At 32.5% G+C, this 24,954-nt stretch overlaps 1 protein-coding gene across 1 annotated transcript; it reads right to left on the bottom strand.

Annotated features, from left to right (window-relative positions):
• Nucleotides 1-247: 247 nt before the first annotated feature.
• Nucleotides 248-23,672, bottom strand: LOC108472009 (uncharacterized). Its single transcript, XM_053021281.1, has 5 exons — nucleotides 23,464-23,672; nucleotides 22,885-22,993; nucleotides 22,668-22,787; nucleotides 1,061-1,239; nucleotides 248-907 (listed from the first exon to the last, which is right to left on the bottom strand). The coding sequence occupies exons 1-5, from the start codon at nucleotides 23,670-23,672 to the stop codon at nucleotides 451-453; spliced, it is 1,074 nt and encodes a 357-aa protein (XP_052877241.1). The 3' UTR covers nucleotides 248-450.
• Between the last annotated feature and the right edge of the window lie 1,282 nt (nucleotides 23,673-24,954).

A 24,954-nucleotide genomic window follows, 5' to 3' on the forward strand; every position in this document is an offset into this window, starting at 1 on the left:
TTTTAGGTTATTTATCTAAATAAAACCCCCAAAGGTTAGGATTCTGACACTAATAGGTTGATTCTGTCCTATCATATTCAGAATCCTTCCTTGAAAATACCATCCTCTCTCTTCTACGATCTACAATAAAGTCAAACTACGAACATTTGTGTAATCTATACAGTTTATAGGCTTGTGTTTAACACCTTCTCCAAGACTCCAAATTAATTGCAGGCAGAAGCTTTAATTCCATTTTACAAAAGTACAATTTAGAATTTCAATCTTCTGATTTACCTTAAAAGAGAACATAACAAGGTTTGAAACATATACAATTCATTAAAATTATGTTAAGAGACACATTGGATTTCTCCCCTGGGCACTGCGATATTTTTCACTGCAAACCTCATTCAACAAGCCGAAACCAGATGGTACTATTAAAGATTGACAAAATTAAATAAATCACCCCCCATTTCACTTAGAAAAAACTACCACAGCATGGCTCTTCCTCGGCAAGTAATCGATGTTGACCTTGATATCTTCATCAAAGTCACAAGGCCTGTCTTCATCAATCCTCCCAATGCCAACACTATGACTTCTAGGCATCTTCAGAGACTGCCTGGCCTTTTGTCGTCGAACAAGGTCCAACTGAACCCTGTTGTTATTGTCTAAACTCCTCGTGGAAGCGGCCCTGATAAGTTCCCTCAAGTCATCATTGCCATTGCCCGATCTCGTTGAACTGACACTGTAGCTCCTTGGAAAAGTATTAAGCTGGCCAGTCGAGCACCCCATGACGGTTCCATAGCCTACCCGTTCCGAGTATTGCGTCAAGCTTTTTACATAGAATTCCCCGGCCTTGATGAGAAACCTAATGGGTGCCTTTAGATACCTGCTTAGTTTGCTTTCTTTGCTTCCCTTCTTGCTCATTTTGCTGTTAAAAAAAAAAAGAACAAAAAGAGAGAAAAAGACTAAGAAACAATGGATTTAAACTGTCAGATCTATTGAAAGCTATACATTACATATGAAGAGAAAAGAGGGTTGGTGTAGAAGGATTATAAAGGAAAAGATGGAGCACTATAATTACAGGGCAGCGGCCAATCTTTGAATTGCATGAAATCTATTTTGCAGTTTCCAACGAATATGAAATATTATAAGGAGTTCATGGAATTTGTCAAGGTAAAGCGGAAGGTCTGTTTTCAGAATCCAATCAAGGTATAACAAGACAAAAGAGAAACTCCAACCTGGAACTCTCTGTCTCAAAAGCTTCAAGGATTCAAGTCAACAATTTCATTGCAATGTTGAACCATTTATCTCTCCGCATACTCAAATTTTGTCCATTATAAATTAGATCTAGTGAGTTTTCAGATGATATTGAATACTAACACAGGCTAACATGTGAGAAATAAAGTAATAGTATTAATATAAAATTAAATCTTTGGTACTACGCAGGCTGCTTAATTAGTTGTCAAGCAAGCATTAATTTAACTATCTTAGCTGGATAAACTTTAAATATTACTAGAAACTTTGATTTAATAATTTGATGCATAAACATTTCTAATTGGTATTTAGGTTTATATTAATTTTAATTAATTTCATTTTTATTAAATATATAACAATAAATAAATTTTCTATAAGCTAAATAATGGAATATCTCGAATTCACTCTTAAATTTTATTTTTTTAATACTGTAGTCAATCCTCTATATAACTTTTCAGTTAATTATCTCTTTTCTTAAATCATGTTTGCTTCAATGGAATTACTATGCAATTACGTTCAAATTCTGAGGTGACCACCATTCAATTGTTTGGTTCAAATCATCTTACAAATTACGTAATCTTCATTCCCGCTTCATTTGTTAAAAACGTTGAATGGTTATTCAACACTTAGCCCATGTAATGGTTATTCAGCAAATACAAGGAATAACTCAAAAAAATTTTTCCTTCCCAATGTACCCGTCAAAAAATCACAATTTTACAAGCTTATATTTGGTAAAAACCTGGGACGTTACTATTTCACCATTTTTTTTCAAACTTTCACTTTTCATCTTTCTATCAAATTGAGGGAAAGGAAAGCTCAGAACGTAAAATTTGTCTCCAGGTAAGCATCAATTTTCATGGGTAAGATTCAAGCTTCTTGAAAATTGAACAATATGGGTATTTGATACTTTAAGTTTAATTTGAGTTTTTGATTCGTTTTTTTCTTAAACTGTTCAAGAACTTGAAAATTGAAAAATATCAGTATTTGATTCTTGGGTTTGATATGAATTTCTAAATTGTCTTTCTCAATTGAAAATTTAACTTTCTTTTACTATTTTTTAGTTTTTTTTCCTTTTTTTTTTTTTTGGCTCTTCAAGTGTGGGGATGATTTGTTAGGTTTCATTTCAAGTGATTAATTATCTTTTTCTATTTTGATGGAGAATAGATTAAGGCTATCCAAATTTTCCTTCTTGATGGTTGTTTATAGCTTTGATTGGTTTCTTGATTTCAATGAAACCAAAATTTTAAGCTAATTTTATATTGTTTAGCATAATATTATTTCAGTTTTTTTTTAAAGAGGGAGATAAAAGAGGGTAAAGTCCTTTTTAAATATAAAGAAAGACAAAAAATGGCAGAAGAGATTCATGCATTAGAAAAACAAAATTTTCTCATTCAGTTTGTCATAGGTTGGATCTGAGGGACCTACAACGATGGTTATTTATGTTAAAATGAAAATGATAATATTAATGTGATGGAAGAGTGAAGGGATTTTGACTTTGTAAGAAATGTCTGGTTGCCAAAATGACATTTCTCATTTTGGATGTCCTTTTAATAAGATCTTTAATTTTTGTTTAGATAACAATATCTATTTTAACTTTATAATCATTTGCTCTTTTCATTCATTTAATTATTTACTTCAACTTTCAAAACAAACCTTGCATTTATAATATGTCTTTATGAAGTGATATTAACATTTTCTATGGTTTTTTTTTTTGCCAATTTCATGTAGTGGAATCACACAGCCGACATTGACGAAAAACTGCTATCATTTTCTTAACAAATCACCCTACACCAAGAAAATATCCACGTGATCCAAGTACGCCAACAAAAGAACCACTCTAATAATTAGGGTGTCAATTCTGCTATCTTATTTATTTTGTTATGCTTACTGCACCTCCAAATGTATATGACTTCTGTTTTTAAATTATTTTTTTTCTTTTAGTGACCAACTTGGTTATGGCTTCATAATAGGCTTAAGACTTTATCCACTGCAGTTTGGAAGAATTAATGACTTGTGTAGTTTTTTGACTGTCTCTAGACATACCAACGTCCAGAGTAGAAAATCTTACACAAAAGATATGGAAAAATGGTATCCACAAGTATACGGGTCAAGTTGTAATATAGTTACAACGGAGTAGGTGAGCACATCAAGGATCGTACCCAAAAGAGGCGAGCACTAAATTAATTCTAACTCGAACATAACTAGAACTAATCAATACTTTAATCAGTTTATAGTACGAAGAATCAAAATAAAAGTTTTTGATAAACTATACTACTAATAATAAAGAACAAGAAAATTAAATAAATGAAAAGCAAAAATCAAATAGAGAAATATGTATCAAATCCGCACATAGGTGATTTGTTCGCTTTGGTAATTCTAATTAACTATTGTCTTGAGCTTTCTTGTTCAATCAACTAGTTAATATCCCAGTAGGATCTTCCGATACGTCCACTGAAATACTGAGTCGACAAGGACTACTTATCTTCTGATCTCACAGTTTAGATCGATTCAAGGTTGAGGTGTTCACAGATAGGCCATACCAATTTTGGGTTAATTCTCAGCTTGATGACTTCTTAAGGTTGTCAGGCCTAGGGTTTAGATTCTTCCTATTCTAAACTTCCTATTCTAAACAATTAATCCGTTAAGAAATCCCTACAAAATAGTTAATTGTTCATACCTCCACTAACTAATCCCCCATTCCTCATGGATCTAGTAAACCGTGTAAACTTGAAAAAAAAGAATAAACATAAAAAACAATTTCAAGAATAGAGTTTAGAAGAAGCCTGATTGTATTGATTTTAAACACGGAATCCTCACAGAGTTTGAAAACAATTTCAAAATCTAGTTTCTTCCCGAAAGTAAATAAAAAATGGAAATAAAGTCTAAAACTTAATAGAAAGGAAAAAATTAAAACTAAAGAGAAAAAATTATGCAATAGAAAGAGATGTCCATAACATGTGTTAACTAGGCCTATTTATAAATTTAGAGTGGTCGTTGTCCTTAACCTTAGGTCAACTAATGTTCCTAAGCTTAAAGTTAGATTGTGCAGACCAAAATGCCCTTGACTCGTATTAGTTTCCCTTACAGAGACGATGTCGCAACACACTAGGTCCTGTGTCGCGACATCAAGGGTAGTATGTTCAGCTTCAATGTGTCTTTAAGGGTATGTCGCGACATCCTCAGGCTGTATGGCAACATTGAAGGTAGTCTTGGGCTTTTTCAGTTCTTCTCCTTATATTGTGACATCTAATGCTTCGTGTTGTAACTTAGCAACCAATTTTGAGTTAATACACTTTTTAATGGTCTCCTACACACTTACAAAATATATTAGCTCACCCTTAGGCCTCATTTGGCCCCTAAGGCCAATAAAAGACTTGAATAACACAATTTATTGAATTAACTAATACTTGCGGAAATGTAATTAAAACTTAACTAAAATGCTCATGTTCAAGGTTCTAAAGTGTGAAAACTAGTTTAATCTACTACACCGAATTACGATAGATCAAACTCCTTCACACTTAAGTTATTGCTTGTCCTCGAGCAATACAAACAAAAAAAAAAAACAAATGAAAAGATGACCCTTGAGCAATTATGATACAAATGTTAGCTTTGGAGCACATGACTAGGCAATTCATATTCACATATAATCTTGGCATGAGATATAACTGACTTACCACTTTTGATATTAGACTCCTAAGTTCGGTATATTACAAAACATAAAAGTATTAAGGGTCTTAAATGTAGGAATCTATCAATAAATTATACAAGTAATTTGATTACCTTAGTTGAATGCAAGCAATCATAAATGCAATTATTCAGTATAATTTTGAATTGTGAATAAATCTACCTAGATCATAGGACTTTTCGGCTTGTAACATTCTGACGCTTAGAACATGTATGGATTTTAATAATAGTAAGCATCAAATAGTTTCAAGCACAAAAATAGTTTGGCACATCATATTGTCCCCTATTCTCCCCCTTAGTAACCCTTTCCTGCTTACCACCTTATGTCTACTTCTCTCTCCTTCCTTATTTTTCCTTATAGGAAGTCACAACATAATATAACAATTATGGTTAGCTTACAAGTTTTTGTGCACTAATGAATGAGCTTTTCTACTTTTGTGAATTTGTCCCAATTTTTTTTCTTTTTCAATACATCTCACTTACAAATGCTCTTACTTTTCAAGTACCTTTTCTACTCGTTTTGATTCTCTTCTTGAAATTTTATTTTATTGTATATATTGGCTAACTTATAATTACAATATCACACTGATCCCTCCTATTTCACTCTATTTTTACAAAATCCTCCATAATGTATCTACTTAACCCTTAATTCGTATGGCCAAATGTCTATAGTTGTGCAGTTTAAGACAAACGGAAAAGGATAAGTACAAATTTATATTTTGGCTAAGATTTTGTATAAAGTTTTTTCAAGAAGTGTCTTTTGGCTCAGAAATAGGTACTAAAGATAGATAACAGGTTAGCTTTTTGGCTTTGGGTGTATTCCAAATAATGCCTTAGGTCATCCTTAGGTATCTTAATATTCACAACTCTAATCAACCAAACAACCACAAATTCAACAATTTATCATTCATACTAGCATGCTCGTTTCCTTATATTCTCTATATCATCTAGTACATTCAATTGCTTTAATGCTTATTTACAGTGTAATATATAGAACTTAATAGTCTAATAATCAAAAATTTAAAATCACTTATAATCATGCCAATGTTTTTGTAAATACAACTAACCTATGTACATGCTCCTAAGCAATCACTTGTATTTCTAAAAGCTCAAGCATACAAATGACAGAAAAAAAATTCAAAGAAAAGCATAAAAATTCAAGAACAAATTTTCTATGTTACCTTCTCCATACTTTAGATAACACATTGTCCTCAATGTGTAGCCCTTACAAAGATAACGAAAGAAGTTACCCGATTGATCATGATAGTTTCATAAGCTATTGGTGGGTACTTCCTCTGTTGATTGTTTAAAGCTTTAATTTTTGTGCCTCCTCCATATGGGGGTTTCTATATAGAAAATTAGAACAAGATACAAAACAACTAATAATCTACTATTAATCCTACTCCTAAAAAAATTAAATTAAAACCATCTTAAAAATAATTAATACAATCCTTAAAAACATTAAAGAGTTTAAATTAATCTTCCTTCGAATCATCCCAATGTGGCGCACGCCTCATTTTCATTGGGGCTTTTCCCTTTTTTGAACTATATTCTTGGTGAGAGCTCCCACCTGTCGAAGGCGCATGGCGGTTTAGACTTCAGATGACAGGCTTTTCTGGTGTATAATATTGCGGCTGAAAGGAATATTGTGTTTGCTTTCATTCTCTAGAGTTACCTCCATTTCTACATTTTCATGATGTGTTTATGTTTGGCCGAACATGTCTAGCTGTAATTTGGAGTTCTTAACTCGTTCAATCGGGAAAATTTTTAGAGTACTGGGTCTTTTTTCTACATCCACCTAATTATCCCATCAATCTTCTCCTTCATGCCCCCGCTTGCCCCTCTTCGAGCTTTCGTCTTCTCTTTCTATATAAGTGAAACTGGGACATCCATATTTTCTTTCCTCTTTTGATTCCAGTTCATGATTTGTTTCCTTTGAAGATTGATGTGTTGTGTATACAATGAATCCTTGATGATGCTTTTTGTTAGTTTCATGAATTGTTCATTCTCGCCCATTGGAAATCCTACCCTTCAATATAGCTCTATCACCAAATGGGGAAAGAAGATTCTGACTTTTTGGCTGTACGCACAATGCCTCATTTCACGGTAACTTCGTTTACCCACACATATCTGCTTGCGTTACAAAATGTCATGTAACACCTTATACCCGTATCCTACACCGTGATGGAATACGAGGCATTACTCAACTTAAACTCATGCTTACAACCATTTTCGAGTCTCCAAGACTTGAAAAAATTTAAAACTTTCTCAAACTTATCAACATATCCATAATATGGGCCTTCGAGGCCCAAAACACACATATTAAATCACTCAGAACCAACTCGGGTACTTTTGCGAACTATAGAAAAATGTCACTTGATTTAGGGGCACACGCCCATGTGAAAGAGGCACACGCCTGTGTGGCCAATTCAACATGGTCGTGTTGATAGGCCGTGTGGCTCACACGGCCTAAGAAATATAGGGAGACGCCCGTGTCCTCCACTCATGTGGAATTTATTTTAAATGCGCACCTACAAGGGTTTTCATACGGCCTGGCACACGCTTGTGTACTTGGCCCGTGTCCTTCACACGACCACAAACACCCGTGTACAAAAATAAGAACATTTTGTTTCTGATGTCAGCAACCCCAAAATGTCACATGGCCAAGGCACACGCCCGTGTGCTAGGTCGTGCCCTTCACACAACTGAAACGCATGCCCGTGTCTCTGCCCGTGTGTTTATTATCATGCATACTGACTTAAAATTTTTACGTGCAGGGGACACACGGCCGAACCACATGCCCAAGGGGTAGACCATGTGTCACACACGGCCTAGACACACGCCCGTGTACCTACCTTTGTGGACAATATAAGGCTAGTTACCAAGCCCTATTGCCACCTTGACATATGTAGTTCTATACAAATACCAACCAATACCAGAACAAGCATAATTCTTATAACCAAATCGGCCGTAATAGACATTCATTCAACCATGATAATGCATCTTTTATAAATTCCAAATGAATATTAGCCATTATTCAAGGCTTAATAATTATTGAAGGGTTTCCAACCCAAGCCAATACATATGGCCAAACCTCAATGACAAAATAATAAAGTCTAAGTCCTATACATGCCCTATTTAAAAATATAAATCCAACTATACCGAATGCTTCAGTTGATAGTGTGATCGATATCTCTGACTTCTGGTGATCCTTGAACTAGTTAGGCGGCACTATAAGGAAATGAAAAGGGAAGGGAGTAAGCATAACAACTTAGTAAGCTGCATATAAGTAAGTATACAGCAACAATTTATCAATAATCAACATGCTCATAACACCAAGGTAGGCATAAGCATAACTTACTCATATCTCATATCTCATATTATTTATTGAGCTCATATATCATACATACCAATTAGGTACCTGTACCACTAACAACACGGTTATACTTTCCTCACTAGCTTAAGAACATAACTTTTACCGTTGAACTATTCGGAATACTACCGGATATTATATAAGCCTCAAGCATAGGGTAAGGTGCCGATGCCATGTCCTAGACACGGTCTTATACTGGCTCATATCTCAAGTCGATGCCATGTCCCACACATGGTCTTACACTGACAATCATCTCGTATCCGATGCATGTCCTAGACATGTCTTACACTGGCTTACGTTTCGAGGTCGTTGCATGTCCCAGACATGTCTTACACTAGCCTTCGTCTTAATGCCGATGCCATGTCCCGGACATGGTCTTACACTGGCTCTCATAATGTGGTCGATACATGTTCCAGACATGTCTTACACTAGCTCACACACAAATGACTCAAATTTCATGGCATGAATATCCGATTTACTTCCTAAGGTTCCAACGAAAATTCTACTATCTCATTTATCATTATTCATTCTCAATTTCACAATCAAGCATTTTATGCTGTAATAATTTAAGCACATATAATTAACAATATAGTTGTATTATTTACATACAACTTACCTCGGATTACAAAATGTGGCGACTAGCCGGTTTAGTCAGTTTGCTTAGCTTTCCCCCGGTCTAGGTTCGGACTCGGTATTTCTTGAGCTATAATAACAAAATACACTTAGTAAGTCACTTTATCAACCTAAGCACTCAACAATTCATAATTGGGCTAAATAACCATTTTGTCCCTAAACTTTTGCAAAATGACCATTTTACCCCTCGACCTGAAAATTGATTTTTATCGAATTTCATTATTTCTCAAGACTAGTCGAACCTCTTTGACTTTTATAGAAACTCCAAATTCCCACTATTTCATACATTTTTCATCTATTTCACAACTTATGCAAACCCTTTAGGTGTTTTCATGCTAACACCTTTCACAAAAGTTGTTTATGTCACACCCAAGACTCATATTCTTCCATAAAATTTCAAAAAACACCCTAGATTCACTCATGGAAAAACCCTAGACTTTCAACCATTTTTCAAAATAGACCCCTCATTTGAAAGCTCATGCTTCAAGGGTCTCAAAAGTATAAAAATCATCAACAAAAGACATGGAAATTACTTACTTGTGAGTCCTTCAAGTTGCTGAAAATTTTAAGATTTCAAACCCCTTTAATGGATAATTTTTGGTAGAGAAAGAAGATGAAAAAAGGGATGATATCATCATTCCTTATTTATTTCTATTTTAGTAAAAAATAAGCCACCTAACTCACCAAATTTGAAAATTTTCTCTCCTCTTTGACTCTATGGCCGGCTGTGCTTTCCTTTAAGGGTCTAATTGCCCTTTAAAATCCCCCAATATTGATTCTCTAATAAAATAACACATTTAGCTATCAAATTAGGACTTTTGCACTTTATGTGATTTAGTCCCATTTTTTTGCAGTTGGGCTCACAACATCAAAATTAACTCACCAAATTTTTCGTACACTAATATAAATATGCAATGATTCCAAAATAATAATAAAATATTTTAGTTGAATCCGAATTTTTGGTCCCGAGACCATTATTCTGACTAGCCCCCAGAATCGGGCTGTTACATGTCATGAAAAAATAGCTCGAAGAGTATTAACATTAGAAACATTTAATGCGGGTGCTAGTGCCTAGGAGCTACATCCATATTTTTGCTACTGGGAACATTATTGCTTGATTGAAGTTAGTTAGCAAATCTGTATCTGGCCTACAGTTCCATGTACCTTTATCTTGACTTAAGTACTTAATGACATCCTCTATATTTATATTCTCAAAATTGTCTAAATAAGTGCTATTAAGGAAGTCTTTGCTATAGAAAGGTACATCATAGAACTCACATATCTTTCAAAGAGTGATCGACAGCTCTTTACCTCTCACTGTTATAATGTCCCAATTTAGTCTTTTTTGTATTTTTTGGTCTTTAAAGGAAGTGTAAAAGTCTTGCACTACCGAGGTCACTATAGTTTCCTTAGGAGTGATACAAAATCGCTCCCAGCGATGGTACCTAACTAAAGTCCAAATTTCATTACACAAAACCATTGAGGGTTCGAACCCTCACTCTTGGATGAAAATCTTACTCTGTAATCGGAAAAATATTTTTCTGCATTTGGATTGTCAAATGTTGCAGGGTTTAAAACTACCAGAGTTTTTTGGAACGTAGTTTTCTTACTCTTCCTAGGAGGCATTTTCTACTATTCTATATTAAATAAAAAAAGAACAATTCAGTAATAATCAATGAAACAGTAAAATGAGAAAGAAATACTTAAACCTCGACCCCCTTGTTCCTTTTCCGAATCCTGAGTGGTTTTTTACCCAACTTCAACTTTTGAAATCAACCAAAGAGATAGGTTTAGTTAGGGTTTGTGGATAGAGGAGAATAGAGAGTTTTTAGTAGTTAAGAAGGGTTAAGATGGTGATTGGAAGTGTTTTTAGGTTAAAATTAGAGGTTTATAAAGTTAAAAATCAGGTGAAAAAAGGTTTATGTCACCGGGTTACGCAAACAGGTTGGGTTAACCTTATAGAAAATTGCAGCAATGTCACGACACAAGGTGATTCGAGTTTCAAGGCCCAAAATCAGGCTCATGAATGTAATGGGCTTAAATTTCCTTAAGACCCAATAACGAGGTTGAAGGCCAAGCAAATCTAAGCAAGATTGAATGAGACCATCCAAGAGTTCGTTACCAAGGCCCTAGATATACACACGATCAAAAAAGAAAATCAATATTCACTTTCTTGTTTTCAAGAAAATCAAGAAATTGGATCTTGGTCCAATTTTGTTGTTTTGGAAAATTTCAAGAATCAAGAAAATCAAGATTTCAAATCTTGGAAATCTTAGTCCAAGAAACCGAATCTTGCAGCCAAGGCACATTGGATTTCAGGTACAAGTTTGAACGAGCTAATTTCGAGAGCAAACATATCACAATACCAAATTCTTGTAAAAATGGCCCATTAAGATGTCTACAAGCCCATCCTAAAGTTTGGAAAGTAATTTTATTGAATATCAAGCCAAATTATGAAAGCGGCCCAAATTGTAAAATATTTCAACTATAGGTCCAATTTTCTTTTAATAGGTGGATCATCATGTAAGAATTTAGCACAAGGAGCCCATTTAATTCATTTGGATGAATTCCCATTAAAAGTTCATACTTAGAATTATTTTATTTTTTTATTTGATGAGTTGTCATGTTAGTTATTCCATTAGGGTTGGAAAAACTTATTTTGGGGGTCTATAAGTAGCATGGACGTTCACCCTTATACACACACAATTAATTATGTTTTTTTGAGTTAATAATAATTCTCTTCGAGTGTTTTTTTTTCAAGAATTGCTCTTGAGTTTCTTTTAGAAGCTGTTTTAACAATCTTTCAGGTTGCGAGAATTATCTTTAAGTTTTTTCTTGCCAAGATCTTTTTATTGGAGGGGGAGTTAGAGCCATTAAAATGAGTTGTAGATTCTTAATGTTTCTAAGGCTTCTTAGGACGTCATCTTCTTTTTTTTATCCTTAATTTATCATTTCTTGCTTATTTAAGTTAGTTCTTGCTGTTTTGGCTTACTAATTTTATTGATTTTTGTTCTAGGATAAAATTGCTTCAATAAAAACATTTTTATATCTTGTTCCATCAAGAAACACATCAAAATTATGAGTTTTAATATTTTCTTTTTGTTTCAAACATTCTTGCACAAAATAGTTTGCTTTTGTCTTTAAAATCACTTCTAACAAATCTTTTTGTGTTTTATTTTTCCAGATCTGATTAGGGCATTTTCTTGAGGTCCAAGGACAGTTTCTTTCCATTCAAAAAACCCTAATTCATTCTCTTTTGGACTCTTTACCAGCCAGTTCATCTTTCTTTTATTTTAATTTCGTTTGACTTTCTTTTATGATAGCTAATCTATTTTTGTTGTTTCTCGTTTCAGTTTACGTTCTTCTAGAGATCTAAGATAAATCCATGACTTTGACAAACTTTAAGATCCGCTTTCACATTCATCCATCTCATTCCGTATCACAAGGGTTCTGTGTCGCGACATCCTTATCAATTTGTTGATGTCGCGACGCAAGGGTTCGATGTTGTGACACACTTTGTAGTTTAGAATTTTTGGAACTGTATACCATGTCGCTACATCGAGATAATTTTCTTGGATTCTTTGCTGTTGTTCATGGTGTTGCATTACCATGTTGCTACATTGACTCCATTTTTCACAAATTTTTCATCTTCTGGGCGCCTCAGGTGCATGGTAGTTCTGTGTTTGATCTTTTTGTTAACAATTCAATTAATTGGTCAGTGAAATATACAATTTTGTACAGTTAGTGAAAGTTACATAAACATGTTAGGTTTTGCTTCCAGACTCATCGATCAAGTTAATTAGTACACCATTGGGTGCTTCTTGCTGTTTAATTTTGTCTGTATTAGTCCAACACCTATCGTGCCATTCTATTCTTCTTCATTTATCCCGCTCTCGGAGTTTACCCTTTTGGCTTGCACTAATCACTGGAAATTCCTTCTGTAGATCATAACTATTAATCACTTGCAGAATTAAGGAACAACACAACCATCCTAACTTTCATTTTTCGTCCTTGTTTTGCAAAAGGTTCGGGGTTGTTGTTCATATTTATTATACATAAAGTACTTAAATAACCTTTCTAACAAAAATGGCATTACAGGGATTTCCTTGGACATCTCGATTAGTGTGCCATTTCATACCACATAACTTAAGTTCCGGTTCTAGAGTCCTTCGAGTCTTTCTACAGGTTGTATTACCATTATATTAGGTGTTTCTCGCGGTAATCGAGTACTTCGTGGTTCCTTTAGTCCTATTTCCATGCTTATAAGTGGTATCATTTCGATAATGCCTACTGTGTGGTTATAAGTCCTATCAATGTATATTTTTCTATCTTTGTTAACATCTGGAAGATCCCTAAAACATTAAACTTTTGGGACATCTGATTAAGGATTAATGTCTTGCAAAAAATATTCAAATTAAGTATATCCCCTAAAAGTGTGTGGTTATAATCGCTCTTTCTTACAAGTTTCCTAGACTTCGGGCATTCTTCCATTAACTTGGCAATGAATATTAGTAGCTCTGATTGTTGGGGTAGATCTATAACATACTGATCTTGTACACTGTCTTCGTTGAAAGAATCTAACATTGTTAGACATGTGAGTTTAACTCCTAATTGATTCCTGTGTCCTCTCACCATTTCCTCAACCTGTTCTATAGCTTCTTGGGATTTATTCTTTCTATTCTACCTTGATATTCTATCATACTCAGGGTTAACCAGTTATTCAAGATCTGCCCTTCCTCACGAGTGCTTACCATTAAATTCTTCTCCTTGTTCATTCTTTGGTATTGCTTGTATTAATACCCCTTCATATTTGTATCGATGTTGATGTCATCATCTTGTAAGGGAGTAGGAATTTTTTCTCGAAATTGACTTAATTCAAGCATCAATAGTCATTCGTTCTCTTGAATTTCTTATTCTCCATTGACTCCTTCTTTGTAAATATCAACATCATAATTTAATTCCTCATCTGACCATATATAATCAAAATTATCCATGGTTTATACTAGCTAATTCCCGTGGTTACTGTTGAGTATCTTTGAACAAAACTATTCACAAAGGTTTTTTGAAAAGCAGAGAAATGTTAGTAATATAAATAAATAATTAACTAATTAAAATCGTATCTATAATCTAAATATTTCCTAATTATTCTATTAATATGCGAAGATTAAAATAAAAATAGTGATGTTGCCTCTCGACAATGGCGCTAACAACTTGACCGCCTCTGGACGTACCAACATCTAGAGTAGAAAATCTTGCACAAAAGATGTAGAAAAACGATATCCGCAAGTATATAGGTTAGGTTGTAATATAGTTACAATGGAATAGGTGAGTACTCCGAGGATCGTACCCAAGGGAGGCGAGCACTAAATTAATTCTAACTTAAACATAAATAGATCTAATCAATACTTTAATCAGTTTATAGTATGAAGAATCAAAAGAAGAGTTTTTGATAAACTATACTAATAATAAGCAAGAACAAGAAAATTAAATAAATGAAAAGCAGAAATCAAATAAAGAAACATGTATCAAATATGGACATGGGTGATTAACTCGCTTTGGTAATTCTAATCGACTGTCATCTTGGGCTTTCTTATTTAATCAACTAGTTAATATCCCAACAGGATCTTTCGATATGCCCACTGAAATACGAAATCGGCAAGGACTACTTATCTTCTGACCTTACAGTCCAAACTGATTTAGGGTTGAAGTATTCATGGATAGGCCATATCAATTTTGGGTTGATTCCCACCTTGATGACTTCCTAGGGTTGTCAGGCCTAGGGTATAGGTTCTTTCTATCCTGATTAGTTGATCTGTTAAGAAATCCCCACAAAATAGTTAATTATTCATATCTCCGCTCATTAATCCCCCATAGAAGGATTAGTTCTTCATGGATCTAGTAAACTGTGTAAACTTGAAAAAAAGAATGAACATAAAAAATTATTTTAAGAATAGAGTTTAGAAGAAGCTTGATTATATTGATTTTAAGCATAAAGTCTTCATAGAGTTTGAGAACAATTTCAGAATCTGATTTCTTCCTGAAAGTAAATAATAAAAATGGAAATAAAGTCTAAAACCTAAGAGAAAGGAAAAAAAAAAACTAAAGAATAAAACTAAAGAGAAAATTATACAATAGAAAGAGTTGTCTATAACATGTTTAACTGGGCCTATTCATAGATTTAGAGTGGTTGTCATCGTTAACCCTAGGTCAACTGACGTTCCTAAGCTTAAAGTTGGATTGTGTGGACCAAAATGCTCTTGGCTCGTATTAATTTCCCTTACGAGGAGATGTCGCAACACACCAAGTCTTGTGTCATGACATTGAAGGTAGTATGTTCAGCTTCAGGGTGTCTTCAAGGGTATGTCGCAACATTGAAGGTAGTCTTAGGCTTCTTTAGTTCTGCTCCCTATGCTACGTCATCTAATGCTTCATGTTGCAACCTAGTGACCAATATTGAGTTAATATTCCTTCTAATCGTCTCCTGCATGCTCACAAAACATATTAGCTCACCCTTAGGCCTCATTCAGCCCCTAAGGCAAATAAAAGACTCAAATAACACAATAATACTTATGGAAATGTAATTAAAACTTAACTAAAATGCTCATGTTCAAGCTCCTAAAGTGCGAAAACTAGTTTAATATGCTACACCAAATTATAGCAGATCATTTTCTCTCAATATATTTAGCTTTCGTGTCAGTGCGTGTTTCGTATTGCTTTTGTAGTTGTTCTTTTTGTGTTATGTTTGTATCGTGAGATCGTATTGTATCAAACATTACTAAATATAGTATCTAATAGTTGCATAGGTAGTGTCTGTTTATGTTTATGATACATAATTGGCCTCTAGTTGTGGATTATTGGTTAATTATTCACGTCAATATAAAATTGAATTGGCAAAGGCAATCTTGATGGCTTGTTACTATACACAAGCTAATAATGTTTCTCATCTTCATCCATCTAATGTATGTAAAAGGTGTGTAAAAAGAATCAATTTCTATAGGATTTATGTTGTTCTAGTGGTGATACTCATAACTTTAACTTGGATACCTAAGATATACTATAATAATTCCCTGCGATATTGTCCTAGCTACTCTGTAAGGTTTATATTGATGCTTCATTGAAAATAATGGTATCTTTATGTATTCTTTTAAAGGTATATTATGCTTTTATAGCAATAATTCAATTAAGAATATAAGCTTGAAGAATTTTGTACACTACTAAATAACAGGGTCATAGTTAGTATCTATTGTTTCCATTAACATCATATTGTAAGTTTTATGTATTTATGATTTAAATTTATGCATCACATTTTGTTTTGAGATTAATTTATACTATGATGTGAATATATGTAACACTTTAATATCTTGTAGTAATGGCTCGTTTGCCTTTAATAGTACAAATTTCTTCTGCTTCACATATTAATGCTGCCATGTTATTAGGAAAAAACATATGGGCTATTAGCCTTGAACTAAGTAGTAGCATTACCTTCGAAGTGCTAATTCAAGAGAAATTAGAAATAATCACTCAAGAAAATGCCCAAAAGTTATATTCAACCTTATGTGAAGTAAAGGATTAACTAAGGATGAGTGCTTTCTTGTGTTGAACAAAATACCAGACGATCTAGCACAAATGCTCGTTTTCTTAAATCTACCTTTTGTGCGAATGGAATGGATGAGAAGCTTTATTTCTATCAGTTAAAAATCATGGTTGTGTTGGTGATGTTTTGGTAACTTTTTTGTATATGTAAGATTTGGATTGTATAATGACATTATAGAATGCTACAGACTATTATAACTTTTTGATGTTGTAAAATTTAACATATAGGTTATGGCATATAAGCTGATGACATCATGTAAGTTTTTGTTAATGTATGAACATTATGTTTGGATGTAAAATTTAATTCTCAATATATTTATTACTTTTAATCTTTGGGTTTTTAATTTAGAGGATTGTAACACCCCGAACCCGAGACCATCGCCGGTGTCGGACGCGAGGGGTTGACGAGCTAAATCCTCTTAAAGCACCGACCAATTTGGCATTTCCAGACAGGCTGGAAAACTGCGTCACTGTCGCCTTAAAAATCATATCTCGAGTTTCAAAACTCGGAAACTGATTCCGTAAATTTTCCCTGAATTTCGACTCATATATCCTTCCATGGATTTATTTGTAGAATTTTTGGTCGGGCCAATTGGTACAGTTTATTAGTTTAAGTTACCCATGTTATAGGGATCGACTGCTCTGACCTTCGCACGTTACAACTTGAATATCTCTCTGTACAGGGCTTTAATACTGGTTCCGTTTGTTTCTAATGAAACTAGACTCAAAATGGAATCTGCACATATAAGGCATGACTTCTAATTATTTCTGGGTAATTTATATAAAATTTTTAAAGTCGCGATAGGGGACCCAGAAACCGTTCTGGCCCTGTCTCACAATAACTTTAATATCTCTTAACAAGTAACTCCTATGACCGTTTCGTTTCTTCCATATGAAAGTAGACTCATCAAGGTTCATTTACATAACTTATTCACTATTTAATGTCATTCCTACAAATTTTGGTGATTTTTCAAAACCACACCACTGCTGCTGCCAGCATCTGTTTTCAAGGTAACCTTTACCTATTTCATGATTTCCACGATTCAATCGGCCCTTTTTGCATACATAGCACAAGTGTGATCATGATTAACCATTCCAATGGCTAATCTTTTCAAAACCATTCCATACCCCATAATGATCATCATACAAACGATTATAGAATCATACTAACAACGATATAAGCCATTTTCGCATGGCTATCCAAGCTTACATAAAACCGAAAGGTACATGACCTTCTACAATAGGGTAGTCCTATACATGCCATTTCAAAGTTCAACCAAAATTATACCCAAAATGGAGGCTTTGATAGTGTAGATGACTTCGACTTTAATGATCCCGAATCTGATCGCTAACGAGCAAAATCTATAAAACAGAGAGCCAAAGCAACGGGGTAAGCATTTTTATGCTTAGTAAGTCTCAAGCAATAAAATCAGCTTTAACTAAAGCATTACATTCACATAGCCAAATGAATCATTCCATTAATACACATTCACATAATCATACTTACTTCACACTTCATCACTGTATACTTTCACAAGATATCAACCAATTCAATAGCTGAAAATTCGTTAGTCGATTGAACGAATGTTACTCAAACATATCGACTTTTCCAATGCACATATAAACATACCTTATCCTTTGGGCTTTTCGAGCGTACTAATTAAATTTATTACAGCAACCAACGCTCACCTTCAGCCCAAGCTTCTTCGGAATACAACCGGATATAACCACATGCACGAATGCCTTCGGGTCTTAGCCCGGATAGAACGACTTGCACAAATGCCTTCGGGTATTAGCCCGGATTTAACAACTTGCACGAATGCCTTCGGGTCTTAGCCCGGATGTGGTCACTAGCACAATGGCCTTCGGGTCTTAACCCGGATATAATTACTAGCATAAATGTCTTCGGGACTTAGCCCGGATATCATTCAATTGCTCATGCACACACATACATCAATAATCATTACACATCCATGTTTCATTTTCGTTACTAAGGCTCAAACACAAACATATCACTTGCATAATCGCCGGGACTTAGCCCGGTATCATTCAAATACTCATACACACATAAATCAATAATCATTACACATCCATATTTCATTTCACATAATTCGAGTAGGGTCATTTCTTGAGGACTTACCTCGGATGTTGTCGAACGGCTTCAACGGCTATTCGATCACTTTTTCCTTCCCTTTATCGGATTTAGCTCCCTTTGCTCTTGAGCTTAACGAATACAAGTAGAAGTATTCAATATTTTCTCAATAATGTTTACTAGTCAATCACATTCGCATCTCATATCATCTCACTTTATTATAATTTATCATTCAACCTTTGAACCAAAACGCCATTATATGGCCACATATACATACATCCATATACTTAAGCTCAAGAATTTTAACATAACATCAAGTGCTCAAATTGCTCATGTGGCCGATTATACATGGTCATAAATACACAAAATCAAAAATAATTTCAAGGTTTTTCACCCTATACATGTACTAGGCCGAATGTACATGCAAATTTCACAACATTCTTCAACAAATTTCTTCTTTAAACAAACATATTTATCACTTTCTTCATCACCAAAATATCATGTGCAAACATATATACACATATAGGTGCAAGGCCAAATTTCAAGGTGTCCATAACCATCCAAAGCACAAATTTTAACTAACATGCAAGAAGCATAAACCATGCTCATGAATGCTTCATGGCCGAATACATCACAATCATGCCCCTTTCAACTTCGGTCATGGTTAAACAAAAAAGAAAACTCAATGTCTTACTCAAGATTGCTACAAAGAAATTTCAAGAGTAGACAATCCATCATTGCATGCATCATTAGCAAGCTTCACATTTAGCATGCAATGGCTTTAACACAATAACAACTTTGGCCAAATACCATTCCCATGGCATAACAAGGATTTGAACCATGGCTAACATGAACATCAAGTTAGCAACTAAAACATGCATGAAACTCATAACACAACCTCATACATACCTTAATCTTGATGCAAGTTTAGCCAAATCTCCTTCTAGATCTCTTCTAAACAAAGAAAATGAAGCAAAAATCTCTTCTTCCTCTTAGAATTTTCGCCAAAAGAAGGAGAGAACAAGGATGAACAATTTTTTTTGTTTTTCTTTCACTTGCACGGCAATGGGGGATTGCTACACTCTCACACACATTTTTTTTTTTATTTCTTTCCTCATCTAATTATTTTATCACTTAATACATCATGCATTAACAAAACATGTCATAACATGTTTTCTTTGCCCATAATTCCTTGCCATGGCCGCCACCACCTATAAAAGGGAATTTGACATGCAAGTCCATTGTTTTGCATGCATGCTTTAATTAGTCATCACACAATTCCCTATCGTACTTTCAAAGTTCACTACTAAGTCCTTTCTAGTGAAATTCACCTTAATAACACTAAATCAATCACCAAAAAATGTCACACATGAGCACACACATATTATAGGCATCAAAATAAATTTTAAATTATTTTTATGCCTCGGTTTTGTGGTCCCGAAACCACATTCCGACTAGGGTCAATTTTGGGCTGTCACAAGGATAATTAAATTATTTGTCTCGCTAATGATATTCTAGCACATTAAATATGCATTGCAATTTAAAAATAATAAAGTAGGTTATATATTATTTTCTAATATTATATATTTTATTTTTATTAATTCATATTTTAATAATAATTATATTAAGAATATTATTAAATTATTTTTATTTTTATTAAATTATATTTAATAATAATCCTATTAACATTTAATAACAATAACAATAATCATATAATTAAAAAAATTCTACTAAGGGTACTCTAGTCATTTCAACTTTTTTCTTATGCTATTACAACATCTATTCCATTCATCCAAACAATTGAATTATTGATTATAACTCTATCCCATGACACCCCTATTCCATTCTAATAAACCAACACTACGTTTGGTTCGCTGTAATGGAATAGAGTTATAGGCTCCATTTGTTTCACTGAAAATGACTTTCGAAAAATGATTTCTGGAAAATGATTTATTTTTCTGGAAAAGCAAATATTTTCTAGTGTTTGGATGAATTTGTGTAAAATATTTTCTGTTGTTTGGTAGATTTCTTAATAATATTTCATAAAAGTTGTTTTCAACTAAACAAACATACATTTGAGATTTTCTTATTTTTCATTGTTTAATTGAATTTATTTTTATCTATAATTTTATATTTTACATTGTTTTTGCATATATTAAAAATATTATGTTAATTTGATTCATTACAACATCATTTTTTAATTACATGATTACTAAGTGAGTATTTTTATTTAAAATGTGACATCAACAAAATTGACAAAAAAAGTTAACAATGTCAATAATTAAACTTGATTTTTAAATTTGAAAAATAAAGGGACTAAATTCTTGAAAATAAAAGTACAAAGACTAAATTACATATCTATGAAGTGTATATAGACTTATGACATATCTTAACCTTTATACTACAAAACATTTATTATTAATATATTTAAAATTGTAATAAATATTTATTATTAAAATATTAATATTGAATATTTTCAATAATATGTGAATAATATTATTTAAAATTATTATTTTTAAAATTTATTATTAAAATAAAATTGAAATATTAAATAATTTATTAAAATAATAAAATATATTTATTATATTAATAATTTATTATATAACTAAATATAAATAATTAAATATGTATGTTTAATAGTATTGAAAATATAATATTTTAAAAATTTTAAAAATAAAATAAAATTTATTATCAATATAATAATATTAAGCTTGATTTAAGTTAATTTTTATATAAAAATAAAATTATTTATAGATGAGCTCTTTTCTGGAAAATGACTTGCGTTTTTTAAAAGGGTAAGTCATTTTACAGGAAAAATGACTTATTTTGCCTTGACCTGTAAGTCATTTTCCGTTGACCAAACTATTTTCTGTGAAACAAACACAGGAAAATGCAGAAAATGTTTTCCGTAAAACCTTTTACATGTAAACAAACAGACCCATAATCAGTAATTCAATTGTTTGGTTGAATGGAATGGAATAAACTGTAATAATATATTTGTGCTTGGTTGAATGGAATGATGTTGTAATAGCATAAGAAAAAAAGCTAAAATGACTAGAGTACCCTTAGCAGAATTTTTTAGATAGATGATTATTGTTATTGTTATTAAATTTTAGTGGGATTATTATTAAATGTAATTTAATAAAAATAATATATAATTTAATAACAGTCTTAATATAATTATTATTAAAATATGAAATACTAATATATAATATTAAAAAATAATATATAGCCTACTTTATTATTTTTAAACAACATATTTAATGTGCTAAAATATTATTAGCTAAATAAATAATTTAATTATCTTCTAAACTAAAAAGTAAAAATTAGAAATAATAAATAGCTTGAGAATTATATTTTACATCGAAGCATAATGTTCATACCGTAACAAAAATTACATGATGTCATTGACTTGTATTAAATTTAGAAAGGTCTCATATTAAGGTTGTATTTAACATTGTTATTGGTATAATTCTTTAGATTAAAAGATACATATCACCACCATAAAAAAAATGTTATGCTGATTAAAATTTTACAAATGCATCTTCAAAGCATGCAATATGTGATTTCTAATTAAGATGTCTTAATTTGGTGAAGTTGAATTGTTCTTTTACCAATACAAGGATATCGAACTTGCCAAATATAGATCAGAAGACGAACTCCATTGCCTTTCCCCGATCTTATTAGCAGCATTAAAGATGTTTGTTAAGTCTTTAAATTGAATTGTGCAAAACAACCTTTTTAAGGTTCCTATACAAGAATATATTATATAAACATAATAATATTCAATACCAATAAAACTATAGGTTTTTTAAGGACATCTTGGTCTATCATAAACCCATATTTTTACAGGCTTTCGAGGCATGTTTGCATAAGTAGAAAGCTCTTTTTTTTTTTAAAGCTCATGATTAGAAAGCTTTGATAAATATTCCATGGATTTTTTTTTCTTTTGTGACTTTAGTGGCATCTCGGCACTCACATCCTCTTCATCAGAAGAGCTGTCAAATTGATAAATTAAAAACCAAAGATCGTTCAACAGTTCAACAATCAAATACTTACTTCATCTTCGTCTAAGCTGCTATCTTCATCTGAAGAATCCAAACTACTAGAAGACTTGCCTTTATTAACAGGTGCAGAGCCATTTTTAACAACTGATACCTTTGTTTTTACAGCAGACTCCTATATCAAAATTCAATAGAAGATAAAATATCAGGAGATTGTATAAAATTTTTTGGTTCAGTCCATAATTAGCCTCCGTACTTACCTATTTTTCAACAGAGCCATCATCATCAGAAGAATCTGAACTGCTATCTGCTTTCTTTGTCTTAGCAACAGGAACAGACTCCTTTTTAGCAACAAGTATTTTTTTTCTTAGCAGGGGCTTCCTGGGGAAAAATTGCAACATAAATAATCATATAAAGAACACGTGCAACCATGCAACTTTTACAAGCATGGGCGTAACACTCACTTCTGAAAGATTTCAAGAGAGCTTTGAATAAAATTGTACTTCACTTATTAACTAAAGAATTGAACTTAAATAGAGAAAAAAAAGTCCTAATCCTAATTAGGAAAATAGTTCCCTTATTCTAATAAACTACTAAAACATAAAAAGAAAATAGTTCCCTTATTTTAGTGAACTAAAAAAAAAATATTTCTAGAATATGAATAAAACGTATCTATCCAAATAAGATTTATCTACCTAAATAAATTTAAAATATATACATATTTCAACACCCTTCCTCAAGTTGGTGCATATATATCAATCATGCCCAACTTGCTTACAAGAAAATCAAAGCTTGTCTTAGAGAGTCCTTTGGTGAGTATGTCAGCAATCTATTGTTTTGAAGGAACAAACGGCATGCACACTTGGCCTTCTTCAGTCTTTTCCTTGATAAAGTGTCTATCAATCTCAACATGTTCAGTTCTGTCATGTTGGACTGGGTTGTGAGCAATGCTAATGGCAGCTTTGCTATCACAGTACAACTTCATTGGTGAAGTTATTGGTTTCCTCAGCTCTTCCATAATTCTTTTTAACCAAACCATTTCACAAATTCCTTGAGCCATTGATCTAAACTCAGCCTCTGCACTACTTCTTGCTACAACAGTTTGTTTTTTGCTTCGCCAAGTCACAAGGTTTCCCAAACAAATGTACAAGATCCTGTTGTAGATCTTACATGCATTATTGAGCCTGCCCAATCTGCATCTGTATAAGCTTCAATTCCTCTTTGTTCGGATTTCTTGAAGAATAAGCCCTTTCCCGGTGAACTCTTCAAGTATCTTAGAATTCGAAACACTGCTTCTTCATGTTCCTCCATTGGGGAGTGCATAAATTGACTCACTAAGCTTACTGCAAAAGCTATGTCTGGCCTTGTATGTGATAAGTAAATTAACTTACTGTTGCGACGAAAAAAAATTTTACGCTTGGTCGCTAATTATGGTGATTTATTAAACATTTGAAAACCAACTTCCGATTTTATTAACAAAGGAGTCGCCACGATCCTTTTTATAGGTGTGATCGGACACCTAATAAAATTATTTTAAAACAAAAAGAAGGCCAAATTTAGGTCTACGTGAAAGTTCGAGAAAAATTGGGGTTCGGAGTCGATTCGCTATGAGGAAGGTATTAGCACCCTCACGACGCCCAAAATTGGTATCTCATAAACATGTATTGACTTGATTTTCAAAAATACGAGTTCAATATAATTTTTAATCGTGATCCGATTGAAAAATAGGAATTTTTAGTTTTCGATTTTTTTTAGAAAGGGTGTCCCGTTTCACAAGCCGACGAATTTCACCCAACATAGCGATGAAATCGATAGCTTAATATTAAATCGGTACATTGCCTTATTTTTGAAATTAATTAAAACATGAGAAAAATATTCCTAAAGTGAGAAATTAAAAATAGATAAAGAACGCAAAAAAAATGATATCATTAATGAAAAATATTAACATGGAATACTAGAATATTAAAATAACAATAATAATGATATTTACAAAATAGAAACAAGTCATGTACTAATAATAAAATAGGAAAAATGATATATTTGGTAATAATAATATAAAATAATAATATGTACATAAAAATACATATATATGTATATATATATAATAAAAGTATGTAATAATAATAATAATATCTACAATAAAAGAAAATATTGGGAAACGTACATAAAAATATATACATAAAAATTTACAACAATAATATAAAATAATGATATGTGCAAATATATATATATATATATATATACATATGTATATAAAATATACACTAATATAATAATAGTTATAATAATACTAGCAATAGTAATAATTTGTAATAATAATATATACACAATATAGAATTTAA

This window comes from Gossypium arboreum, chromosome 11 (assembly GCF_025698485.1).
Source record: "Gossypium arboreum isolate Shixiya-1 chromosome 11, ASM2569848v2, whole genome shotgun sequence".
In the NCBI taxonomy this organism is placed as follows: domain Eukaryota; kingdom Viridiplantae; phylum Streptophyta; class Magnoliopsida; order Malvales; family Malvaceae; genus Gossypium; species Gossypium arboreum.

Coding starts and splice junctions, on each gene's coding strand:
- LOC108472009 (XM_053021281.1), bottom strand. CDS start 23,672: ATGGCTCAAGGAATTTGTGAAATGGTTTGGTTAAAAAGAATTATGGAA. Junction 22,994..23,463: donor GAAGGCCAAGTGTGCATGCC/GTTTGTTCCTTC, acceptor ATTTTTCCCCAG/GAAGCCCCTGCTAAGAAAAA. Junction 908..1,060: donor CAAAGATTGGCCGCTGCCCT/GTAATTATAGTG, acceptor TTTTTTTAACAG/CAAAATGAGCAAGAAGGGAA.